The sequence below is a fragment of the Ambystoma mexicanum genome, chromosome 1q (assembly GCF_040938575.1).
Source record: "Ambystoma mexicanum isolate Mex_15411 chromosome 1q, UKY_AmexF1_1, whole genome shotgun sequence".
In the NCBI taxonomy this organism is placed as follows: Eukaryota; Metazoa; Chordata; class Amphibia; order Caudata; family Ambystomatidae; genus Ambystoma; species Ambystoma mexicanum.
Genome location: NC_090922.1, coordinates 595286773 through 595314365, shown reverse-complemented (window position 1 = coordinate 595314365; position 27593 = coordinate 595286773). Strand labels below are relative to the sequence as shown.

The following is a 27593-nucleotide window of genomic DNA, read 5'->3' as shown; positions in this document are numbered from 1 at the left end:
TTAAGAAATGCCCTTCTCTGAAAGACAATTAGGCGAGTGCATGTTAATTAATCATAAAAAAAACTTGAACCAAATACATTTTTTAAGTGTTTTTAAAAAATAGGTGTTTGAGTCAATTTTCTTAAGTAAATACTAAGTAAATTCTCCTAAGTAAGTTGTGCGCACTGGCCTCTTCATGGAAGAGGTTGTGAAACACGTGTAGCGGTTTTGAGACTTTGAAGTTTTGTCTTTTCCATGAAAAGTTTGGATTGAACAATGGGAGAACATAAATGAAATGTTCTTTTATTTTTTAAAACAAATTGATGAAGAGTTAACACTAATCATTTTGTACGCACAAATTGAATATCAAATACAACATTTGAAATCACTTCAAGACGCGGTCGCTTTTTGTCAACCCAATTTATTTTGGACGTTTTATTTTTCGTTATTAGGCAGACATGATCTTCTTTGGGTATATGTAACGCTCACCTGATTCCCACGGAGGCGCGGGTCTGGGCAGGAAGCTGTCTGTGACTCGAAAAGTGATGTGCAGGACTCGATTGACTACTGGGGTCGAACCTCTTCGCACTGTGTGTCGGACTCGAAGAGTGAGGTTTCTGCAGGTGAAAGAATATGGGGGTTAATGGTCTGGGTAGTTGAATGTCCCTCTCTCCCTCTCTCTTCCCAGCTTTTTCGTAGAGCCCCCAGGTCAACGTGCTCACCTTATATAGGTGAATGCTGGGGTCTCCATCTGCGTCTGGTGCAGGGTGCCGTTGCCAGTTCCTTCACTGGTGAAACATAGGCCTCTTGAATTCAGAGGACGGGTACCGTCGTTGTCTGCACGAGCGGTGAGTTTCTGGACACCTTTTGTCTGTATAGTCTTTAAATGCGTGGCACGTTTATATGCAGACTCTGTATAATGCTTTTCCCTTATGTATTGCAGGGCTCTTGAGATGGAAGATGAAGTAAAGCGCCTGGAAGTTTGTAAGTATGGCAAGCGCTCTAATTGTCTCTTTCCTTGCAGCTTAGTTCGTGTTAGAGAGACGCCGGAGTATTTGCAGGCGTCTTATTGCGACGAGCGGGATGGACGTAAGTAAATACCTGCTTAATGTCTTTTCTTTTGCCTTTCAGATGTTGGTTTGCAGCGCCGGAGTCCGCGGAATGCCAGTAAGTTGTTAACGATGCTTTGTCTTTACAGGCGGCGATGCAGAACGAAGAAATCCGGAATCCACAGCGTGCCGGTAAGTATGGCAATACTTCTGCCTTTGCAGGTGGAGATGCGGCGTGACGAAGCAGCCGCAGCCGATGGAACAGGTGAGTAAGTGCTGCGTGTAAAGTTCGCCTTGCTAACCTGTTTCTGTTCTTTGCAGGTGCAGATGATGTCTGGATACTGAAATGGTAAGTAGATTCTTGCAGGTCCAGGATCAGAAGAAGGAAAGCCGGAGCAGACTCGGTGAGCGTTCTGCTGCAGATGCAGAATAACGCAAAGCACGCTTCATCCATCGGGTGTGGTTTAAATAGCCTTGGGGTGATGAGGCGTCTTCTTCCACTGCCCCGCCTAGGTAAGAAAAGAGTTCCAGTGCTGTATCCAGGGAGTGGAGCTGCCCCACCCAGGTAAGAAAGTAGTCCCTGTTCTTAGATAGCTTCTAAGTGACTGGTAAGTAAGCAGCATGGTCTGCTGCAGGTAAGTCCACCCAAGCATCCTTACACCTATTATGAGCCCGGCGCTTCCAGTGCCGGGACCTATGGTTTTGATGAGCCTGGTGCCACCGGCGCCAGGACAAGGTCCAAAAGGTCCCAGTGTGGACCGGCTGGTGCCTAGGATTAGGGTTAGGGGCCTGCTTCCAAGGACGTTGGGCTGGTCCTGGCTCCTTGGAAGCAGTGATCATGACAGTATATGACAAGCGACAAGTCAACCGAATTTTCTTTTATCGCCAAAGGTTAACGTATGTCTGCAACTACTTAGTGTTTGTTTTACACCTCTCCATAGCTACACTAACCCTGGGATTCTAATGTTCAGATTTCTGATGCATTTCTCATATGCATTTAGGCCATCAGCTTCCTCTGTCGTTATCACTGGGTTTAGGTAATCTCAAGCACACTTTCCTTCCTTCATTTCCCAAAGTAGAAGTCTAGTTTTCTGTATGTAGCTAAAAAGTTATTTTAATTTTGGAGATGCTCTTTACTGTAGAAACTGATTTTGTCTAAGCGTGAAAGAAGAACAGACTCCTATCGCTACCATGAATAACTATACATGAATAATTAGTAGACGCTGTTGGCTTGAAAACCTGCAGAGAGCTCTGCTAGTAGAATTTAACAGCCAGGAAGTCAGTTAAGTCTTTGATATTAGATGTTTTGCCCACCCGACAAAACTCCACTTGTTTTGCTTTCGGAAAATCCTAAAATCCCACCTCTTTACAAAAGGTTAAAACATAGCAGATCCTTGGAAAGAGACAATGGAAACACTTCTACTCTGGGGGTTCAGAGCTATCCAAGCGACACACAATATATTGTTCACTTAATCACAAAGGCAAGTTTTGGCACACCTTGTTATAGGACATGAAAGTTTTCCTGCTGCCTTGTTTCTTTGTGATGGGTACTTTTCGATTGTCTCCACGTTTGCTGGCTTGTATTAAATGTATGGGATGTCTAGCTTTTTTCCATCTTTAAATACTGCTGCCTATTTATAGCAATCATTTTCTTCTTTTCAGTCTGTTAGTGGTCCATCTCGAAGTACTCTTAACTCCAAGTTTAGCAAATGTTTGCTGAACCTGCCCTAGTACTTATTAAGCTTTTGTCTGTCTGATTACCACTATATTCCACCCCCTCTTAAATCTCATTTTTACTTCACCTTTTTAGTTTGGACTATTAGGTGTCGCTTGCGTTAAATATAAGATGAAACTATTGCATTGGAATACAAATATGGAGGAATGACATATAAGGATGGACACAGAATCTGATAGGTGGTGTTTGGTTATGTTCCTCCCCATTGTGGGCCCAGGCCATGCTAATCCCTATGGCCATTCCCACCCACCCATGCCTGCCTGTGCCTGCCGAAACCACCTCTTCATGTGAACTCTTTGAGCTTGCTTTAATCAAACCTTCCCATCAGGCTTTGCATTCAAAGTGCCTGCCAGTGTTTGCTCAAAGCAGTCTTCTGAGATTTCATTACCTTCATTGGAGTTGTAAACGCGCTACTGGTGTAATAAAAATGTCTTACCAGGCCTACCTTTAGCTACATGATTTATAAGCACTCAGTGTGTCCTTCACTGAAGTCCTGTAAAAACAAGCATTGGTAAAGCCACTGAAGTCTTGTTTAAAGCGAGCATTGGCAAATCCATGGCTTGTGCATACGTTTTAAACTTTTGCCAGACACTGCTATTAGATGCGCAGGTACCCGCACCATTTTGCACCTGCTACCAACAATGGGTAGTTAATAGCACTATGGCTGTGCCTGGAGAGTGCCTTTCCCATGCCTACTCAAAAGCCCAAACTATTGGCATTGCCAATGCTTGTTAATTGTTCTTGTTAAATTTCATACACCTAGTCAGAGGGCAAAAATGTAAATTGCCAGCTACTAGCCAGCTGTAAGTAAGTCACTTACCACCTCAATTCTATCCATACACTAGCACACCATTACTTACTTGCTAAGAGTCAAATATTGCTATTCAGTGCCTAGTGCAAATGTTGCACCCTTCACCACGCAATGCTACTGTGTGTGTAATTTGCAATGGAACATTTCGATGAAAGTGCTACATAAGGTAAATAAAATAAAGTAAGTCAGAGGAAGCGGCTGATACTTTTCAAATCTATTTAATTGCGCAAAGAACGGAATCTGTGTACTGTCTCTCAGAAAAATTCCACTATTTAGCTGTGATCCATGCGCTTATCTCCTATTAAGCTAATTTTTTATATGTCTGGTTTTTTTTTACGGTCTTTGATACAAATCTCTTAAGAATGTAATTTCAGTTCAACACGCGTGTTTCGAACTCCACAAGGTCTTCATCAGGGCTGGTGACATGAGACCTCATATTTGTTGTTGTAACACCCAATTGTTTTTTTTACAGAATAAACAATCACCACATCAATTTAATCACCAATACGCACCCAAATCGTTGGATCAGAAGGTATACCGAAAATGCCACAACATAACCAAAGTTTCAAAAATCAATCACCAATTTCATTAAAAAAATGAAAAGGTCACGTGGGTCACACCCATCCCATTTGGGTAGCCCATTTTGCCATATAATAGATTGCAAAATATTGCACACCACATTTGTGTACAAAAGCTTGAATGTTGTTGGCCACATCGATTAATCAATTTCCATTTTGAGCAATTCACAGTGCCAGAGAAAAGGGAGAGGGAAAACAACATGGGAAGGGAGATGGGGGGGGGGGGGGAGGAGGGGAGGAAAAAACTAGCCTCATTAATATAATGTCCAAATTTCTTCCAATGTCAATATTTCTTACTGTGTAACCTAAATATTATTGGTTTAGTAGTGCCAAATGAATCCAACACCTTTCTTGTCATTTCAAATCACGTGAGTGTTTCATTCTAGTTTGTCTACTTGCGGAACTTATATACCCATACTAGCGTATTTGGCATCTGTGCGCATGCTTAATTTTTTGTCATCACCAGTACACAGTGTAATTCTGCCCTTAAACCAATCTGCACCTTAAAGGCATATTGGAAAACTCCTAATATTAGTGTTATACTTTGTGAACATTCGATCGCCTTTTGGTCGTGTTTGAGTTCTCCAGTGTAATTGTGCCCTTGAAAGAATCTGAACCTTATCCCTCTTATGGGAATCCCTCATTCACCAAAGGTTGAGATGATATCTATAATCTCCTTGCTCGCACAAATTGTCAGCAATCCGTGTTTCCTCCTACAGTCAGGATTGACTCATTAAAAGAGCTTAAGTTCTAACTGAAGCTTGTATTCAGATTTGTCACCAAAGAGCAGTTTCTAGAATGCATACTTGTCAGGCATACCTGTTACTATCAAATCGTTTCTCAATATCATAAGGAGTTTTAAATTCAAATAAATGTTGTCCTGGTAGGAACTTCTCTATTCCATCTTTTCATCTTATATATGGTTTTCTTTGTGTGATAAATTGTAAAACATAAATAAAGATATTTATTTAAAAAAATTGTCCCATGAGTCGCTTACCTCAGTAGTCTGATATTACAGAACAAAACTCTTGTTAAAAGAGTAAATGCCCTAATCTATCTTTACCTGGCAATCTATATCTTTTCCATATATTGTTACAATCGGTCAATAGTCTAGGATATGCGTGAAACCTCCTGCTTAAAGTCCTTGCTCGTGTATCCATTACATCTGTAATACAAATGGAGGGTCCCCCCGAGTAACTTTGCCTTCAGCATGTTTCATTGCAATGCTAATCCACTCTTAGTGGCCTACTCACGATAAACCGTGCGTCTGTTGAACACACAGTATCCGTTTTGGGCAAAGCAGTAGAATTCTGCAGCGTTTGGTTTAGACTCCATTTATCGGAGCGTGACGTTGCACGTTACACTGTTTGCCCTATGTGAATATTTCAGTCTTTTGCTAGCGTCACATATCTGGGCATCCTTGTGTCTATCGAACACTTAATAATCAACATTAAGTGTTCATATGTATCGGTCATAATGCTGTTATGCTTACATCAATTGTAATCACGGAAAACAGAGTGCCTTTAAATTATTAAAAAAAGAACTGTTCTATTATTCGTCCCGCTAACGTGAAGCACTGCTGTATCACCCTCCCATCACCTTCAATGGGATGGGATCTGAAAATAGTATGGCCGTTAATGTGTCACCCTCACTTGTATTAATCAGTTTTGGTCCATATCACGGCTGCCTGACTAACAGCATCTTTTTGGCTTGCCCGCACCAAAAAGTGGGCACTTCGTGCTTCCAGTTCGGGGTGGGTCGTATTCAGACCCATCCCCCCTTGCAATTGTTGTGAAAGTCCTTTTAATCTAAAAAAATAAATACATGTGTATGGCCTATATTAATGAATACCCCCAGGGTATCCATCTCCCTGGCGATGTGCGAAATCTCTGAATGGGACCCTGTGACATTAGTGAAGGTCATGTACATTTAGTAAACCCCCCTCCGTACCCCCCGCCATGTCTGTTAACCGTAATCTTATTTTCCAAGTTGGAAGGATGTGGAACTGAATTGGCACTACAATTAGTTTCTATTCCCTGTGCGTTTGTCAACTGATCTTGATGGTTTTGCTTGTGCTCTATCAACTCCAAGTTAAACCCATCAATGCAAATTCATATTTTATGCACCAGTGTATATTGCACCACCTCATTAGCTATAACAATCACAGAAAAACACCCATCGGCTATGTGTGTTGAACTAGCATTACATTTTTAAGACATTTGGATCAAAAACTAAGACATTATAGAAATAATTCTGTTAATGGGAGATAAGGAGCACATGGATCATAGCTAACTAGTGGAATTTTGTCTTGTATGGCCTTGCGCTTGGGCCATTTTGCTGAAATCTGTGCTTGCATCCTCCAATTGGCCTAAAATTTAAATCTAATTTAACTAAAATACAAAGAAGTAAAAGGTAGCTAGCTCGACCCAATAGCAGCCCTGTCTCTCAACAAGGCTTACGTTTTAATAAAGTTGATTATGAAAGTTTAGGTTAAAATTGGATTTCCTCTGTATAGAAGGGAAGGAACATAATTTACTGGGCATGAAAACAAGCCTTGAACCCTGTGACCCAGCAAGTAAGTTAGCTTAGTAACTCCAGGGAAAAAATTGAACTAAAAAGAAATTCAGAACTATTTTGAAAAGGAGCTAGATGTAATAGCTGTTGAGATGGGTAATGGGAAGATCACAAGGACTTTTGTTGTAGAACATGATTCCCTGGTGGACTAGGCATTGCCCCCAGTTACCACAATGCTTAACGTCACAAAGGCCAATCCAGTTTCGGTCACACTAGAGGCATAGAAATCGAATACTCGTGTTCCTTGTGCAATGATGTGGCAAAGGGTTTCTTTGTGATGTCAAAGAGCTTTCTGTCTGATCGCAGTGCTACATTTATACACACCATTTGTGTGACAACTTTCATAGTCTCATCTTGTGTTCGCACTCATGTATCACTTGTTTTGCATTATTCTTCTGAACTGCTGTTCCTTGTTTCTTTTGCCTCATCATACTGCCGCCTTTCCTGCTTTGTTCTGTCTGTGAATTCCTTTCCGTTCATGCTCTCCCATTCTTTCATCTTTCTTACTTATCCCACCATCTCTTCCTCTGTCCTCTCCTTGTCCCACCCTCTTTTTTTCCAATCAATGTTGTCCATCTTTTGTTTATACTCCCCAGTCACTTGCACTCAGTCACTGGCACATTTGTAACTTATTATCTCCTGTGTCAACCTTTCTTAACCCGTCTTGTTGCGTGATTTCTCCTCTGCTTTTTATCATCATCTCCTCTCCATTTTTTCCTGTGCATATTCATACCTTCTTTTGTGCATCTTTTCCTTTCCTCATCTGTTGTTTCATCACTGTCTCTCTTCTTCTTCCAGTAGGGTTCGGAGCCTGAAACTGGCGTCGCCATGGAGAAGAGTGGCAACATTCAGCTGGAGATTCCTGAATTCAGCAACTCTGTCTTAAGCCACTTGAATCAGTTGCGCATGCAGGGGCGTCTGTGTGACATCGTTGTGAACGTGCAGGGACAGTCCTTCCGTGCCCACAAGGTGGTGTTGGCGGCCAGCTCGCCCTACTTTCGTGACCACATGTCACTGAGCGAGATGAGCGCGGTCTCTCTTTCTGTTATCAAAAACCCTACTGTGTTCGAGCGGCTTCTCTCCTTTTGTTACACAGGCCGGATATGCTTACAGTTGGCAGATATAATCAGCTACTTGACTGCTGCCAGCTTCCTGCAGATGCAGCATGTCATCGACAAGTGCACTCAGATCCTGGAGGGTATCCACTTTAAGATCAGCTCTGAGGAAACAGAGCAGGAACTTAACTGCCCAAAATCTGCTGAGCGCCCGCTGGAGTCCCACCGGGTCAGTCAAAGTCTGAGTCCACGTCACAGCACTCCCCGTGGGAGCCGGCATGGCCAGGTCAGCACAGTATTGGACATCCGGGAGCTGAGCCCCCCTGAGGAGTCCACCAGCCCCCAAATCATTGAGCAGAGTTCAGACGCTGAGGGCCGGGAGCCCATCCTGCGCATTAACCGGGTGGGACAGTGGTATGTGGAGACAGGGGCAGCTGACCGTAGTGGGAGGAGTGAGGACGATGTGCAAGTCGGCGATGGGCTGCGAATCAAAACTGAGAACATGGAGGAGTGGCTGGGAGCAGAGAACCAGCCTTCTGGGGAAGATGGGAGCAGTGCAGAGGAGGTGACTGCTATGGTAATCGATACCACAGGCCATGGGTCTGGGAGTCAGGAGAGTTACACACTCGGGTCGTCTGGAATCAAGGTGGCCCGACCTACTAGCAGTGAAATGGACAGGTGAGTCTCCCTAGGCCAGTGAATGAAAAGGCGCATTGTATGAAGTGAGTGTTTTTTTTGTGAGGGGAATAAAAACAGTATGTAGGTATCTGGAAAACATCAATCTGTGGATGCTAGTTATGGTAGTGGGTTTGCGTTTGTCTGAACAACTTTGTGGTCTCTGGATACAAATAATGTGGGGCAGTCTATCATTGGAGTGCCTGTGAGTTATGCATTACTTGTGTCTTCTGATTGGATAAAAGCAATACCTGGCAGTATGTCCTTTTATGGATAATGGAAACGTGCAACTATACTTTGTTTGTCTGTTCAGGAAAGCTGCATGGCTTTGTATCATGTGATCGGGTGTGATCATTGTCATGCATCCTTCCATGTTTGTTTAGGAACCAACACTGCATAACAAAAGCTGTGATTTCAGCATCTTTTATGTTGCGAAATGTTGTAAATGACATCCACACAGAGAATACCTTCCTGAGTTTATTTTTATTTTTTTGCCGACCCCAGGGGACCCAGTCATTTCTTTGCCAAAATGCAAGGAGTGATGGAAGATTTACATGATTGCAGTGAATAATGGGCGCCCCTCACCTGGGGAAAAAGTAGTACTCATTGCAAATATAGTGATCAGTAGACTTACGTTTACTAAGGGAAACAGACTGGGGCGGGGGGTTGGGGTTGGGTTGGGGCCGTCTAAGACTATGGCCCCAACACTACAAACATTGGTGCTGCCCTGTTGGTTTTGTACCGCAGTGGGCCTGACCAACTATGGAGGGAACAAATAATTATCCATACAAACTGTATTGTGCAAGAAAGTCTATGCATGACGCCGGTCGGATAGCACAGCGAGTAGAGCACTCGCTTTGACATCTGTGCAGAGCCTGCTGACGCAGGATCAAATCCCGGCAGGATCAAACTTAGCCTTTCATTCTTCCGAGGTCGATAAATGAGCACCACACACCGTGAGTAACAATGAGCAGCGCTCGGATGCCTGAGGGTTTGTAGCTTTTGTATAAATGCTAAATTATTATGAATAATTATGCATTGGAAATGTTAGAAGAAACTATAACAATCCCAAAAAAGAAGTTGTGTACACAGAATTGTGTGCTAAAGCCATGAAAGAAAGAGAAAGACAGACCAGGATAATGAAGGTGTGCAAGTTAATGTGGTGAAAAGGAAACCACTTTTTATGAACTAAAACCAAAAAAGATATTTGACCCCAGCAGAACTGAAAAAAGTGGCACAAGCATTTTTAGCCAGTTCCAAAAACCTATCGGACAAAAACTCCACATTTTGGATTGAGGGGACCATTAACTGTCACATGAAAGAAAGAGGGGGTCTCTCTTGTATCTAGGACCATGTGAAAGCAGACCATGAAGTGGTTATGCGTACATTTGTATTTGTTATTTTTATAGCGCCTTATTCCAAGGCGCTGCACAGATGCCAATTTACAGTACAATAATTAAAGTAGGTAGTAGTACAGTATACATCAGATAAATACCTTCACTTACAAGATTAGTTGAAGTACACAATTGTGATTGAAGTAGAAAGGTTTTCAGAGCAGCACAAAAGGCAAAATAGGAATTAATAGATTGAAGAGCAACAAGGTGAGCCTTGCAATGGAGAGGAGCAAGGAAAGAAACAGCAAAAAGTGCAAAGGTGCACAAGGAGAATGAGGTACAGTTAATGGAAAATTGGACTGTGAACGAAGAACACGGTAGGGGACATGGAAAGAGACACGGGATGAAAGATAGACAGGAGCAAGACCATGGAGTGACTTAAATACAATACAGAGAAAATTGAATATCAGCTGAGAGTGGTAAGGTAGCCATTGAAGAGAGGCTAAAGAAGTAGAGATAGAATCACGAATGCGAACAGCATACAAGAGACGAATAGAGGAGTTGAAGACAGACTTTAATGGAGCTAAGTGAGAGACAGTAAGGCCAAAGAGAAGTGCGGACCAGTAGAGTAATCGTGATAAAATTGGAGAAGATATTAGAAAATTAGTAGCGCTAAAGGTAAGGAAAGCCCTAACTTTGTATGTTAGAGATGGAATCGACAGGAGCGAGAAATAATAGAAATGTGATAAGTGAAAGATAGGCCAATATCAAGATGAAGACCAAGATTACGGACATTAAGAGATGGGAAGACGAGAAGGTGGAAACAGGAGGAGGGGATAGTACAAGCTGGGAAGAAAAGAACTTAAGTGGAGAAGGGAAATAGTTAAGGTGTACAGTAAAAATAGATAGCCTTGTGGTGGAACTATTAGCAGATTTGTGCTCATCGTACAAAATAATTAAGAAATGGTTGGATGAGCTCGGCAAGAGGGGATTTGACAACCGCATACAAAATCAGATTTCGAATGGATTGTGTCCTCCAACGTATTCCTCATCTGACATGTAATGTCCACAGCTGTGCTGCTTTGGAAATTTTTCGTCATAGGGCGCCCTGCGTCGATGGCGTTGGGTCGATGTCCCTCGAAGGCCTCTGTCGAGGGTGAAGTCATCGGATGTTATAAGTAGCACGCCCAGCGCCCGTAGCCTCGATCCTGTTTTTCCGCAAACGTGTTTGCTTCGTAAAACCCGGCACGCCTTGTGGTTACTGTTACGTTACCATATCATGTCTCCTTCTTCTACCCAGACGACCCTGCGGTCTGGGTTCAAGAAATGTTGGGACTGCGGCACCAAGATGTCGATTACGGATCCGCATAGAATTTGTCTGTGGTGCCTGGGCGAGGACCATCTGACTGATGACTGCTCAAAGTGCCCGTCGTTGACTGCCAAAGCCTTGCAGGAACGTAAGGGGAAATTGAAGGTAGGAAGGGTGTCCCAGCCCCGTAAGTCCATGTCGGCTGGTATTTCGACCGACGATTTGAGAGGGGACTCTCCTCGTAGGAAGAAGTCCAAGCGCTCCCGGTCCCGCAGTGGTTCGAGCCACTCTTACTCTTCGTCACGGCGGTCCAGGAAGCGGCGTCACCATTCGCCTTCCTCGTCCTCTTCGGACGACGCCTCCTCGAAGAAGGTGACCTGCCCTACTAAATCCTCGACCCCGGAGGTGTGGGATGCTTTCCGAGTGCAGATGTTGAAGATATTTCAAACCCAGGGCAGAGTTCCGTCCGCGCCTTCTGATGAAGCCGGCATGAACGGTCTCGGCCGGATGCTTGTGCACCTTTGGGCCCTGGTGGATGGCGTGATGAGCACCGGGAACCTTAGAGGACCCGTTCGGACAATGCATCAGGTGTTCACCAGAGATGTGCCAAGTCGAGGTTGCGGACTTCGTCCCCAGCGAACCGTTGAAACCTGTGAAATCCACGAAGCCCTTGAAGGCGTGGACGCCATCAGCACCATGCCAATCGGGTGCACCTGTCGGGTCCTTGCCCCCGGTCAGGCCCTCGAAGCAGTCGGCGCCATTGTCTTTTTTTTTTTTTAAATAATTTTATTAATTTTAATCAAACAAAAAAGAAACCAACATACAACCAAACACGCAGTGCATTTTACAAAAAAAATAATCATATTAATGCTTAATCTTGGCCACTGCTTCCCCCCCTCCCACCACCCATCATGAGCCTATCTGTTTATCGTTCATCGTGTCCGCCGCATGCGGCGGGGTCTCGCTTCCTGTAGATTCAGTCAGATCTTGTATTGTTCCAAACAATTCAGCTATGAGTGATTTCCATGCCATCAGGGTCCCCATCTCTTCTCCCCCCCCCCTACAGTGTTCGACTCTTGCCATACTATCATTTCTGCCTCTGCCCATTTCTGTAACTCCTTCCACCATACCTCCACCCGTGGCTTGTGACAAGTCTTCCAACCCATGGCGATCCTCCGTTTGGCAAGCACATATGCTAGGTCTTTCAATTTAGTAATATGTTTAAGTTTTGATGATCTGGGGTACCCTCCCAACAAGCAAGCCCAAGCTGTGTCTATCATCAGCGTGACCCCTTTCTCAGCTAACTTTTGTGCCACTTCACCCCAGAAACGCTCAATCACTGGGCATGACCAGAACATATGTGTCATATCCGCGTTCTCCTCGTCACATTTGGGGTATGCTTGTCGTCCAGCGTTTTCAAACTTGGATATCCTCAAGGGCGTCATACATGCTCTGTGCGTTATATATAGTTGTATTTGTTTAAGTCTAGCATTCCTTGACACCTTTTTATGATATCCGAGCACCCGTTTCCACATCCCATCCTCTATCGGGGTTCCCACCTCTGCCTCCCAGTCTAGCCTCAGCTGCGTCAGATCCTTCCCAACTTTAGACATCACCATCTCATATAGCCTGGAAATCTCATGGCCCCCATCTGATATATCATATATTATTTCTATGATGGCATCGGGTTCTTCTCCTAAAACAGTTTCAGGCCACGTCTCCCGGATTCTCTGAACAATTCTGTGGTATGTAATGTATTGGCCCGCATGCAATCCTGTCTCCTTCCCCAGGACCTCAAAATCCAAAATGGCCCCCATTTGCCAGACATCTCCTAGCGTCACCAGCCCCACAGATTCCCAATGGGTCCTGAGGATAGCCCTCAATTGCATATCTTCCCCTGCCAACGCCACCAGCGGCACCTGCGGGGAGCAAGGAAATGGGTTCTCCATCATCCGGCACGCCATACGCCACATCTGCCACCCAAGCATCATCATCCTGGGGCGCTCTCTCATTTCGACCCTGGGTAACCAGATCATTTCCCTCAAGTAAAATGGGGTACAGTCATGTCCAAACAACCTAGATTCAAGGGTCACATCGTCCGAAAGCCACTGAGCCACATACTGCAGCTGACTTGCCACATAATACACCTCAAAATTGGGCAGTCTTATCCCCCCCTTTTTCGTAAAGGTTCTGCAGCTTCCACAGCGCCACTTTGTTCCGGGTACCATGCCAGAAGAAATACCTACACATACCGTTAAGCTTGGCAAAGAACTTCTTGGGTATCATGTATGGGACATTGCTAAAGTAATGCAAAAGCCTCGGCAGGACCACCATTTTTAGCATTGCACCCCGTCCCATCATAGCTAAGGGCAACTTAACCCAAAACTGCATACACTTCTCGATTTTCCTGAGTGCCACCTTGGTATTATGCTTATGCTCCTCCTTCACCGTATGATACACATCTATCCCCAGATACCGGAAAGAGCTAACCTCCCACGGTATTTGTAACACCGGTAACCTCGTCTCAGGGGTTCCTTTGTAGTCGCCCAGTGGAAACATGCTGGATTTTTGGGGGTTTGCCGCTATGCCGGACAGTTCTGCATATCTCGCCATCACCTCCAGTATGTACTGGAGATTTTCCTCTGGGTATCTTAAGTATAGCAACAAATCATCTGCATATAAGGAGATCAGATGTCGTTCTCCTCCCACTTCAATACCTATCGTGTCGTATTGCTGTCTGAGGTATATCGCTATGGGCTCTAGGGCTAATATGTAGAGCATCAGGGACCAGGGACACCCCTGTCTAGTGCCTCTACTCAATTGCCATCTCTCAGATATTACTGCACCCGTTCTAACTCTGGCCAGCGGCTCACTATATAGCATAGTCACCCACCTCGTATAACCGGGCCCCATGCCATACGTCTCCAAGGCTGCCAACAACCACGACCATTTGACCGAGTCAAAAGCTTTGACCGCGTCCAATGACACGGTCGCCATTTCGCCCTCAGCCGTACTACTCCATTCAATCACCCGTCGGAGTCGCCTGTGGTTATGGGTTATATTCCTATTTGGGACTTAGCCTGTCTGGTCTGGGTGTATCAGCTTGCTGATCACTCTCTGTAATCTGTTCGCCAGGACCGCTGTCAATATCTTGCTGTCCTGGTTTAACATTGAGAGAAGTCTGTAGGAGCCACAGCTGTGTGCAGGTTTATTAGGCTTAGGGAGCAGTATTCTTGCTGCCTCTCTGAGTGTTTCCGGCAACCGTCCCACCTCAAACGCTTCGTTGAGCATATCCAACATCGGGGGGAGCACCTCTGCCTTGTATGTCTTGTAGAATTCACTTGGGAACCCATCCGCCCCTGGGGTCTTACAGGTAGGTAATTGCCTCACCACTTCCTCTAGCTCCTCTAGTGTGATCGATGCATCTAGCTCCTCCTTTTCCTCCTCGCTTATCATGGGTAGTCCTATATCTCCCAATGTTTCCAATATATCCTCTCGGCTACTCCCCATCTCATCCGCATACAACGCTTTATAATATTCTGCAAACTCTTCGTTGACACCCTCTTGGGTGTCCACCACGCTACCATCTTCCCTCATTATTGATCTAATCGGGGGCCTTGGCGCCTCGCTCTTATATAGCCACGCTAACAACCGTCCTGTCTTATCCCCACCCGCATGCTGTCTCTCAATGTACTTCTTATAATTAAGGTTACTGAGCCTTTCCCAGTGTTCCGCGCATTTCTGTTGCAGCCCCAGTACTCGCTCCATGTCTTCGCATCCACCCTTCAATATTCCCTCTAGTTCCTCTTCTGTCCGTAGATCTGTTAGAACCCCACCCTGCAGGCCCTTTGATTTTGCTATTGCAACCCCCCGCATCACTACCTTGAAGGCTTCCCATAATGTACCCGCCGAGTCCACGCTGCCCGTATTCTCCTCAAAGTAATTTGCGATCTCCTCTCTCATGTCCTCTCTTAAGACTGGATCCTTGAGCGCCTCAGCATGGAGGCGCCACGTAGGGATACTTGCCCTCGGGGGGGCGGTACTGCCACCCCAGAACCAATGGCGAGTGATCAGAGAGGACCCTTGCCTTATATTCTACCTGGGCAACCTCCACCATCACATCCGACGTGGCAAAGATATAGTCCAGCCTCGTATGTAGCTGATGAGGGGCGGAATAATGAGAGTACTGCCTGTCTTGGGGGGTATCTGGTTCTCCACATGTCCACCAGGTGAAAATCGTCTAACGGTGTCTGCAATACTCTCGCCGCTGAGGAGGGCCTATCAACCCTGCCATCCGATCTGTCTACATTGGGATTAAGTACACAGTTAAAATCACCACCCCAGATCACTGCGCTACCCTTACACATGCCGAGGTTGGCACTCAGAGTCCTAAAGTAGGCCGCTGTATCCCGATTGGGGGCATATGTGTTTATAATGCTGATTTCCCTATTCTCCACCATTCCTCTCAACATGACCATCCTCCCATCCGTCTCCGCCAACTCCTGCAATGGTTGGAATGAAACATGCAGCGCCACCCAGATTAGTACTCCCCTAGCATACGCAGAGTATGTCTCGCCCACCACCACCCCTTTCCATTTCTTAACAATCACCTCCATCTTCTCCCGCGTCAGGTGCGTTTCCTGCAGCAGCGCAATGTCTATCCTCTGCCTCCTCAAATACGACATGACCTTGTTCCTTTTCAGGTAGCTGTTAAGTCCCCTGACATTCCACGTAATTATTTTGAGGTCCCCCATAGCTCATTCCCGTCCTCCATTTCTACCTCCAGCAAATCCCACCCTCCTGCGCGACACGGATTCAGCCATACAATCCTGCTGTGTGGACTCATTTTTAAACTAAAACTCAAACTCCCCAAAACTATATACATATCAAACTCCCCTCCTCCCATCCCTTCCCCAACAACACCCTTCCCAACTGTTGCCCAGCTCCATCCCTGGATCTCAGGCACCCCCACATCTAGCCCCGACTAATATACTCAGAGCTCAGTAGGGTGAAGTCGCCCTAACGGCCAATTAACAATTACTACTAAATGGAGGTATTAAGACTTGCTCTACTATGCTCCTTAAGAAGCACCAATTTCAGTGCGCTCAACACATTATCTAACCTAGTCCGGTCTCAGCTACTAACAGGTCATATCAATGATTATAGTCAAGTCCCACAGTCTTAAACCGCTCCCTCTCCCAGTGTTCTCGGTGCTCATTACTTATCTCTTCCGTCTCCTTCTTCTGTCTGGATACCGGGCTCCTGGGGGGAACCCTGCATGTCGAGCCATCCCATGGCATCCTCTGGAGTGTCAAAAAACAAAGTCTTGTTCCTATGAAAAACTTTCAATTTTGCCTGGTAAAGTAACATGTATTTATGACCTGCTTCCCTCAGTCTTCTTTTGACCGCCCCGAAGTTCATCCGGCTCCGCTGCACCATCAGGGTATAGTCTGGGTAGGCCGTTATGCTTGCCTCCCCCCGCTTAATTGTTCCACCTTTGCGGAAGTGTTCCAATATCCTCTCTCGGTCTTGGTAGTTAAGGATCTTGGCGATAACTGGCCTAGGCGGATTGCCCGGCGGCGGTCTCCTCGTTAGAGTCCTATGTGCACGTTCCACATCGAATCCCTGAGACAGGGCTCCTCCGGGTATCTCCTGCAGCAACATGTTTTCCACAAACTCTCTGGGGTTGTGGCCCTCCGTCCCCTCAGGCAGCCCCACAATGCGGATGTTGTTCCTTCGGGCGCGTCCTTCTGCTTCCTCCGCCCTACTCTCCAGATTGCCCACTTTATGTACCAGGATATGCAGTTCCGACTTGTGTGAGGCACAGTCTGCTGTGTTTGAGTTTGTCTCTTTCTCAAGGTTCTCTGTGCGCTCCGCCAGATCCCTTACGCCCTGTCGGAGTAGATTCACGTCTTCCTGCACTTCCCCGACCTTGAGGTCCAACGCAGTTTTCAGCTCAGATACCACTATTTCGAGCTTGGCCTCCCAGGCTGCTTTCAAGTCCGCTTTCAAGTCTGCAATCGCAGCTAGGACCTCCTGATTCGTGCCCGAGGCAGCCATGCCGCCTGCGGGGGGCTTATCTTTGCTCCTGGCGCTTTCCGGGCCCAGCGGTCTCCTGGCAAATTCGTCCAGCGTGGGTTGCTTTGCTTTTAGTCTTGAAGGCTTGCTGGACATGGCGCTGCAGCCGGATGCTGGGGTGCAGCCCACCTCCTGTGTTCCACCAGTGGGGGAGGCACCCACTCAGTATCAATATCCTAGGCCTTAAAGGATCACCACGTAGTCTGTCTTTCAGGGTTCTGCGGGGGATATGAGCAATCTCTCCTATCCCCCTTTTTTCCCCCGGCGAATGTTCACTGCATTATGTGATTATGGTATCTATTTCCTCATTTCGTTTTACGGGACATTATGGAATCCTTGCAAAGGGAGCCGCAGTTACTGCGTGTGTCGCGAGTCCTGCAATGACCTGCAAGCGTCCTGTAGGATTCGGATTTAGCCTCATTTGGTTTGGTGCCTTTGTTCCCGGGTGGCCACCATCTCTATTCAGCCGCACTCGAACTTTCCCGGGCACGGACCTTCGAGGTTCAGATCTCTGGAGCCGCGCTGCTCACAGAGTGCATGTTTGTGTCCTGTTCTTCCTTAGAGCTTCACACACTCATTTTTCAGGAATAGTAGCTTTGGATTTCATCTGAATGTGGGCATTTTTCTGTTGTCATCCCGATCAACAGGAGCCTCGGAAAGAGCACGTCACATCCAATGGCTCTCTTAGCCACGTCCCATGTTTCACTGCAGAATTATTGAACATGGATCACTTCACTGCACCTCGGATTGAATCTCCGATTATCCGCTGAACGGTTCTCGACCGCGCACCAGGCCTTGTGCTACAGTTGCAGCCCGTGGTTTTCAGTGTCTTTGTCCTCCACCGCTGCAACAATGTAGTCGATGCAGCGCACGCTTCTCCGCTGCCCGCGCCTCTCAGCCCAGCCTCCTTTATTCGTTTGGGGCTGCTGGCGCCCCCTCCACCCTCTTCACTGTCTGCCTTCACCGGCCTGTGTACCTGTCGGGGGCCCACTTTATCATTGCCTCCGCATCCACCTCTTTTATTTATTTTCCCCCCTCCGGGCGCAATGCTGCGCCGAGCTGGATCCCTCCTGTCATTCCGCACCGTTCACTGCGGGGGCCCTCGGTACTTGCAGCTGTGGCCTGTTCCAGCCACCCGATTCCTCTGATCCCTCGAGGTCTGCCGCTTGGCTTCTCGGTCCTTGTTCCACTTCCAGTGCGTTACAGGCACCTCCTCGCAGTCTTCCGACAGGCCGTCTCTGCACCGAGCCTCCTTTCTCTTTGTTCTATTCAGGGCCGGCCGCCATTTTCTTTTCGGTGTTCTCCCGTTCCACCTCCGTTACCGCTATTTTGTCCATAATTTAATAATTGCTGCATTACAGTCCCGTTTCACTCAGAAGGACGTTCTTCCTGCGCAGCACCTATTCCCATGACAGAAAATGCACCTCCAATGACTCGTGCTGCAAGTTTGGCATGCCCAAGTTACAGGATCATGTCCGGATCGGCAGGAGACAGCATGAGTCGCGTCCTAGCCCGTGGCTGCCAAGCCACGCCCCCTCGCCGTCGGCGCCATTGTTGACGCCATCCATGCCATCTGGGCCGATTTATCAGTGGAGGTCCCTGTGACTGTGGACCCTCCAAGGAAGGATACTTCTAAGTCTGTGAAGACTGTTACAGAGAAGAGGTGTACTCCTCTCCCAAGGAAGGACTTCTTTAAGTCTCTCCAGGACATCTATGAGGAAGAAGAAAGGTCTGAGGAGGATGTTGGGCCTTTTGGCCTTCCATATGGGACTCCTCGTGTTTCAAGTGTCTCATTTCTGAAGAGAGCCGGATGGAGGATCTGTGTCAGTCCTTGCATAATGCCAGTGGCCTTGACACGTCCCCTGAGATTTAAATTTGGTAGGCCGGATCCGGGGGATCATGCTGACTCTTCTTATCGAAGATTGATGTTGAGAGTTGTGGAGTACCTGGGCTGGGCCAGGCCTCCGGTACAGTTTGATCGAGATGATCTTACAGATATTCTGGATCAGGGTCCGTCCACTGACCCGGTGGCCATTTCATATGGCATTGCCAAAGAGGGTGGCTGCTACTTGCAACACCCCGGAGAGTATTCCGGCGGTGAACAAGTCATTGACAGAGAAATACTGCACATCCTGTTGCGACCCCAGCTACCTGTCCACACACCCCACTCCGGAGAGTTTGGTGGTTCAGGTGGCTGCAGCCACCTCGAAGCAGGCAGCCTACCCTATCATCCCTACCGACGATAAGCGCTCGTCTTCTCAACCTGCCCTTTGACGGGTTGCATCTGTTTGGCAGCAAAGCTGACGAGAGCTTTGAGAAGTTGCAGACCTCCAAAGCTGCTGACAAGTCTTTGGGTGCAGCTGTTCGACAACCTCTGCCTTTTTCATCCTCGGGGACAGCAACTACTCCTCATTGGGAAGGGCGAGATGGATGGCCAGAGGGGCCATATTAAGTTTCCTCGTGGTGGTCGAGGTAGAGGTGCCAAGGCCTCTTAAGCAGCAGCCTCTTCGCCATCAGGCGCTGCCGCAGCCGCTTCAAAACTGCTGAGGCCTTCTCTCATTGTTCACTGGGGGGGGGGGCAGGCTGTCTCGGCATCTAGAAGAGTGGCGAGCCATTACTTCAGATGCGTGGGCTCTGGAAACTATAACCCACGGCTACCGCCTTCCTTTTCTAAAACTGCCTCACGACAATCCACCGGGAAGCACTCTTTGAGGGTTCCGGATCCGCTCCTTGTGCAGGAAATTTTGACCCTGCTAGAGAAAGGCGCTATAGAACCAGTGCATAAGGCGGAGAGGAACAAGGGTTGGTATTCCCCATATTTTTTGATTCCCAAGAAGGACGGAGGACTGAGACCCATCTTGGACTTGAGATACTTGAACAAGTACCTCAGGAAGGACAAGTTCAAGATGGTCACTCTTTCTCAGATCCTTCAGGTCCTCCAACTTCAGGATTGGTTGGTGTCATTGGACCTGCAGGATGCTTATTTTTATGTGCCGATCCATCTCAAGCACAGGGAATTACTGAGGTTCTCAGTTGGCGGCTTGCACTATCAGTTTTGGGTCCTGCCATTCGGGTTGACTTCCGCCCGAGGGTCTTCACCAAGCTCATGGTGGTAGTGATAGCGTATCTCAGGAGAGAGAGGATTCACGTCTACCCCTACCTGGAAGATTGGCTGATCAGGGCACGTTCTCCCAAACAAGCCTTGGATCATCTGTGGCACTTGCCACTCCCTTCACAAACTGGTGTTCTCCCGAAGTTGCATATGACGCCTTCCCAACAGCTCCAGTGCATCGGGCTGTGTTCGACACATCCTTGGGGATGTGCTCGCCACCCACGGTGAGGGCTCAACACATTCTGCAGAGGGTTTCCAAGTTAAAAAATGCCCAGACTCTTCCGGCTTTCGAATTCTTAAGGTTGTTCGGCCTCATGGCATCCTGCATTTTTCCAGTGCCAGAGGCCTGGCTGAGAATGCAATCCCTTCAGTGGGCTCTACGCGCTCAGTGGTCCCAGTTCTCAGGCAAGATGTTGGATCTCCTTCATGTTCCCGTCAAGGTCTCCCAGGATCTTCTGTGGTGGGCCAGGGAGGACAATCTCATGAAAGGAGAGCCTTTTTGACTGACTGATGCTTCCCTCACGGGGTGGGGGGCTCATGCCAACGATCTGAGCATCAGCAGTCGTTGGTCTCCATCGGAGTCCAAACTACACATCCATCTTTTGGAGCTGAGAGCAATCGGGCTAGCACTGAAGGCTTTCCTGACGTCTGTACGGGGAAAGAATGTCCTGATAATGTCGGACAACACAGTCTCAATGCATAACCTCAACAAGAGAGGAAGTGTAGGGTCACTCCCTCTGTGCAAGGAGGCAATGCAGCTCTGGTTCTGGGCAATTCAAGAAGGAATTTCTCTAACAGCGGTTCATCTGGCTCGAGAGGAGAACATGGCGGCAAACACTCTGAGCAGGCAGGGCACAGTCTCCCATGAGTGGGAACTAGCTCAGGAAGTCCTCCAAAAGATCTTTGCCCTTTGGGGAACCCCACAGGTGGACCTGTTCGCGACTGGTGCCAACCAGAAGTGCGAAAGGTACTGCTCAAGGGAATCCGCTCTAGGAGACGTGTTCTCCTGGAGATTGTGGATTGGTTGTTCCCGCTTTTGTACGAGTTTCCTCCAATCCCTGTCATTCCTCAAGTTCTCAGGAGGCTACGAAAGTTCGGGACCCGCATGATCCTCATTGCTCCGGATTGGGCCAGGAGAGCATGACACTCTGTCCTCGTCTTCCCCCAAAGAGAGGATCTTCTCTCGTGGGAGGAAGATCGGGTTCTCCATCCAGAGGTCAAGATTCTCAACTTTCACAAATGGTTTCTGAACGGTTGAAATATAAGGATTGGGACCTCCCGGATGACGTGATGGAGCTGTTGGTTTCAGCCAGGCAGCCAGCAAAAAAGTCCCTGTACCGTTGCCGCTGGCGTAAGTTTTGCGACTGGTGTAGAGGAAGGAATGTTGATCCTTTTCAGTGCTCAATTCCGGAGGTTCTCTCCTTCTTGCTTTCTTTGGCCAACACAGGTCTTCAGGTGGGAACCATTAAAGGTTACCTGGCAGTGCTTTCTATCTTTAAGCACTCGTCCGAGGAATGCTCTTCTTTCAAGATTCCACTGATCACTCCGTTTCTGAAAAGGCTCACAAATGTGTTCGCGCTGTCGCCTTTTCGGGTGCCAATCTGGGACCTTCATTTGGTCTTAAGGTTTCTGATGGGTGCTTCGTTTGTACCTTTGCAACTCTTGTCTGTTGAGATTGTTTACATTTAAGACTGTTTTCTTGGTTGCAGTTACCTCTGCTCGAAGAGTGAGCGAGTTGCAGGCACTTTCTTCTAAGCCACCCTGTACTTTGTTCCACAAGGACAGGGTTGTATTGAGAGTACGTCTGTCCTTCCTACCTATAGTGTCAGAATTTTGTTTAAGTCCGAAGGTGGTGCTGCCTGCCTTCTATCCTCCTTTGCATCTTAGTAAGGACGAGGAGAGACTCCATAGGTTGGATCGTAGGAGGGCATTGAGCTTTTATCTTTCTAGAATGTCCAGGGTCAGAGCGGACGACAAGCTCTTTGTGGGGTATACAGGACACCGATTAGGCCAGGCTGTTTCTAAGCAGAACTTGTCTAGGTGGATCATCCTCGCTATTTCAGAATGCTACAGGTTGGCTGGCAAGGACCCTCCTGAGGGCTTGCAGGCTGATTCCACTAGGGGCATGGCACATCGACAACCCTGCAGAGGGGTGTACCGGTAAAGAACATCTGTGATGATGCGACGTGGTCCTCCATACACAAGTTTATTAAGCATTATTCCCTGGATACTTCCCATGCTCAGGATGTTGCCTTTTTTAAGGCAGTGCTTTATTCTGCCATTTAATTGTGTATGTCTAAATTCTTCTCCTTCCTCCACTCTTTGGGAGTCTGTCATAGATGAGGAATACGTTGGAGGACACACTCCATTTGAAGAACAAGTTACTTACCTACTGGTAACATTCTTTCGACTGGATGTTCCTGCAACGTTTTCCTCATCGCCCTCCCAGCCTACCCCTCTCAAGAATTTCCCATGTCGTTACAGCTTTCGTTCTAACAAGGCTAAGTGCTGTATTATAGGCACGTGTGCCACACGTAGTGGGGGGGGGGACAAGAACTGAGGCTGTGGGCGCCGTGCGTGCTACTTGTAACATCAGATGACGTCCTCCTCGACAGAGGCCTTCGGGGGACAACGACCCGACGGCATTGACGCAGGGCGCCCTCTGCCAAAATATTTCCGAAACAGCAGAGCTGTGGACATTACATGTCACAGATGAGGACTACGTTGGAGGAACATCCAGTCGAAAGAACGTTACCAGTTGGTAAGTAACATCTTGAAACTCAGTGGGTGGTGGAAGGCTTGCAGATTGATATGGTGTACTTCCTGGCCTTGATTTAGGTAATATGAGGAGGGTAATACACACAGGGCCATAGTTAGAAGCCCAAGCAAAGCGAGGACTTTAACGGAGCCCGGGGACATTACCTGACCGTTAATGGCCCGTAGGTTACTAATTGTAATTTTTTTCATGTCGAGAAATGGCGCTGCAACAGTTTCTCGACGCGAGGAATAAACAGCAAAAAAAATGGCCACAGAGGATGTAACGTGCTCATTGACCCTCACTGTGTACTAATAGAGTTTAAAAAAGGCTTGTTAACAGTGGAGACCTAAGCAGCCTAGAAGTGTATAAATGTGGTGAGTGGAGAGACCATCAAGTCGAACCCCAATACTATAGAGCAGGTATTGTGGGTCTCTTGAGTTGGCAAAGCCGAGGAGAAAGTGTTACCAGAGGTATTCACAAGGATTGTGAAGATGGAGGGAGCGCTACTCGTCAAACTAAATGCAATCTTATTTTGTGTGAAGCTGTGAAGGACTGCTCCCACCGAGGAGCGTTGTGTTTACATAGAACTTGGCTAATCTGTATCAGCACTGCGAGCCAGTCAGGCTCTTGCTGATCACGCTTCCTGGAGGAGGCGGGACCGGTGTCCAGCACGTGATTGATCACGTGACAAGTAGATCCTACTTCAAGCTGACTCAACCGCCCTTGCGGCGTTAAGCCCGTCGGAGTCAAGGCCACTGGCTGTTGTGCGGCTGTTAGGCGCTGGATGCACGTGCACCCTGGATTGCTGCGGTCCCTCAAGTCGGCGTGTTGGCATGACGTCTTGCATCACATAAGATGGTAATGAAAAACAGTATATAAACTGACAATCTCAATAACTCATACTACTTTTATCAGGAGATTTGTGTGATCACGATTAGCGAACGGTGGGAGACTGCGGGGCTAGGCCCTTTGATCCCAGTCGCATCTTGGTCACATGCAACAAGCTGTTTTACAGCACTTACTTTCTGTCTGAATTCTGTCTCAGTGTGAGTGTATTAGTGTAAGCTAAGGCACTCCCATTGTGAGAAGGTGGTCGAGGAGGAGGAGCAACAGGAGTGGTTCCCCTGTGAATTCTTGCGCTCCTTGATCAAAAGAAGAGTAAATCTGGTCTGGCTGTTATGCTGACCAGATCCATGACCTCAGGCATGTTGTTAAAAACTCAATCTCCGTTGTTCACAGCTGTCTACAATGATATGGGATTGTCAGCCCGGCATGAGTGTGCGACTCTGGCACGGGGTCCTGCCAAAAAAGTGCAATTGTGAACGGGGACGTTCAAATGTTTTGTAGCGGTTCACTATCAGCCCACAGAGCAAAGAGGGCTGTGGCCAGTGATCAGACACAAATAATGGGGGCTGTTTGTAGTGCACATATCTCAACGGTGAGTCCTGCACTTGATACTGCCCGCCCTACATTAGGCACAGCACCAGGTCTATTACTTGCTGCTGTGCGACAAAATTCTTGCCTGCATGAGTTATCCATCTCGGATACGGCACTGTTAGACTCATTAACTCAAGGATCGTTTCTCCCCACTGCCATAAAAAGTTTACCTCAAGTGGCAGGGGATGCTGCCATTATTGACTTGGATTTGAATGGATCAGCATTCTCTGACAAATGTATGTCAGACAATTTGTCTAGCACACCTTTGATGTTTACAGATTCCTCTCAAAGCATTGATGATGATTCAACTGCATCGAATGAGTCAGTGAGTGCTGGGCCATATATGTGCACCCTGGGCACGAATACCTCCCTTTGCCCGGAGATGCACTCGCGTGGGACTAACACTTGTTCGGATTTGAATGTACCGGCCTCAGTCCAATATCACTCTACAAGCGTTGAATTTGGCTGTCCAATCACTAAGAGACTTGTTAGGCTCCTTAAATCAGAAAGTCATGAAACAAGGAAATGAGATTAATGAGCTAAGGGCTATATCTGATGGGAGGGGGGAGGTATCTGTGTTCAGTAGCTTCACAAACACATTTAGAGGTTCCTCAACCAATGGTGTTATGCTCGTCTGTAAGTAAGCTCCATGATCGGGGATACATGAGTAGTCTACCCTGCTTTGAATCTGTTATATGACATACCCTCTGTGCCTACAGTTGAAGAATTGAATCCTCCTTTGAGATGCAATTCACGTCCTGTGTGTGCTCGCCCACCGAAATTTACATCTACCCAAAAGGTGTATTCAATTTTTAATTGTGCTAATAACAAAGTGACCAATGTGAGAATTGGGGATGAGGATCCGAAAAAGAAAGTACTTAGTAATGCAGTTGAAAAGAATGCACGGATAAAATTATCAAAAAACCAACCAACACCCTAAAGTATTGGGAGAGCTACTGCTCAACGCTTTATAAAATCCATTTCGACACCAATTGTTGCAAATAGAAGATCATGGGTAAGTGTTTCTGACGCAATTAAAAAGAAATATATGATGCTAAACCGAGATAAGTCAAGGGAGCCCATCAAGGCCTTTAGCGTAGGGGTGGTGGAAGAGTATCCCCCTCTAGATGCCTTGATGAATGAGATTGCACAGCTGAAGTCTCTGGTTGGCCCTCCTAAATCATTGTTGACGACTTAAAGCAGTCAGCATAACGCAAGTGAGGCCACCATTGCATCCAGCACAGAGGAGGTAATGCGTCATAGAGAAGAAATAAGGAAGGCGGTAGATGCTTATATGCAGGGCCAGCATCCTCCGCCTTTGATATCTGGGGCTCCTACTGTTATGCAGTGTTTGTCGAACAAGGGATCTAATACATTAGAGAATGGTGTGAAGCAGTCTAGAATCAATGATGATGCAAGTAGAAATGGAATAATTGATTTAGTAGCCCCCACTTTGAGTACGACCCTGGTTGGTATTGACAATAATCACCCGACTACAAGTGAACCCACGGTTAGTGTGAAGCCAATAATACCATCTCACATGAACACTCCAGGTAGCCTCTCAAACACAGTGCTATTACTCATTAAAAATGCACTAGGTGACTTGGGTTTGAACATGAATGGCAAGGAATCTGTTCCCTTTGGCTCATTTGCAGGGAAACAAGAGAAAGAGTGATTTTTAAAAGTAAAATTCGACCGGCTCTTTGTTCCTTGATCCTCAAATGTAGACCGGCTCCTTGTACCCAGTATGATTTAAATCGAAGAGCCATTTTGGCAATTTTTTCGGATGTACCACCATTACAGGATATCACATCAGCTGATTTAACTCTGGTAGAATTTGTATCGAATCTGAACCTAAATGCTGTTCGCATTTGGACTCAATCCAGAGTAATTCAAAATTTGGTTTGGCAAGCAAAGAGGTTTCTTTTTGACCTGGGGTTTGTAGTTAGTGTGGAAACAGACAGTACACCCAGCCCACTAGCATCAAGTAGTACAGAATGTGCATCTAAGTTAACATTTTTGCCAACAACTCACACGAATAACAAACAATCGTTGCTAGGAGGGGGATCTTGTGTTTGCAATTGCAATCCTAATCGAAATTAACTATGCAACCCTAGAGGTCCTCATTTCCTCTCATTGGTCAGTTGCAATTCGCGAGGCTTCAAGCACCTCCTGAACAATGATGAGAGTGGGCTACAGAAGTTTGACATAACCCTTCTCCAAGAAACATGGTTAATTTCACCTTTAATTTGGGCTGAGCATCGGGTCCATGTTCCTGCCTTAAAGTCCTTAGTAGGCAGACCATCTGTGGGCCTAGTAGTAGCTTTGAAAGACGGTCCGGGGTATTTGTCAGATGTCTGGGCAGCTCCAAATCCCTATATGTTACTTGTCAGGGCGGCAATTCATGGTGACATGTATGCTATTTTCAATATATATTGGAATCCTGTAGCCATCACCATAGACCTGTTCTTTAGGGACTTTAATGCATTGTTCGACATGGTGGACAAAGATAAAAGCATCACCCACCTAATATTGGCTGGGGACCTGAACTTGAACTTTCTTGCAAAAAATGATGGGCAACAATGTGAGAGATTGGTGCGATGGAACTCTCTAGTCTCATTTAGAAATCTATATATTCTGAATGGAGCTATTAGCCCTGATGTTCCTCCGGCACCAACTTGGCATAGAGGTAGCTCATCTTCAACAATTGATTATGTATATGTGAATTTTGTACTATGGTCCAAGATGCAAGCGTTTCAGGTGTCACCGTCAAGGGTGAGTGACCATAATCTGCTGTGTGCCAATTGGCAATCTGGAACAAGATCTGAGGTTGTCCAGCCGAAGGCATTCAAGAATGGTTGTTTGGTTGCCAATTGCGGTGGGAATCGTTTATGATGGATGGAGGATGCCTTGATCCATTTCAATCAAATCCTTCTTGACTCTAACAAAATAACACAATGCAAACGACTAATATGGGTCTTATCTATAGTGATGTGATGCAAGCTTTTAGTCAATCAAAACCTCGTGACTCGAAAAGTAGGGTTCACTTGCACACATTTGATAGATCCTTATACATCAGGAAAACCGCACATCGAGTGGAATTAAGAAG

The 27593-nt window shown here is 46.8% G+C and overlaps 1 protein-coding gene across 8 annotated transcripts in view; it reads left to right on the top strand.

Moving 5' to 3' along the window:
- ZBTB37 (zinc finger and BTB domain containing 37) overlaps window positions 1-27593 on the top strand; it is a 189167-nt gene that overhangs the window by 38479 nt on the left and 123095 nt on the right. For 4 of the 8 annotated variants that reach the window (XM_069641118.1, XM_069641117.1, XM_069641123.1 and 1 more), the window contains one exon: window positions 7528-8459. In XM_069641118.1, coding sequence (XP_069497219.1) covers window positions 7528-8459 — 932 coding nt within the window. Of the gene's footprint in view, window positions 1-7524; window positions 8460-27593 lie in introns of all 8 variants that reach the window. The other 4 variants (XM_069641119.1, XM_069641121.1, XM_069641120.1 and 1 more) reach the window with 1 other exon arrangement.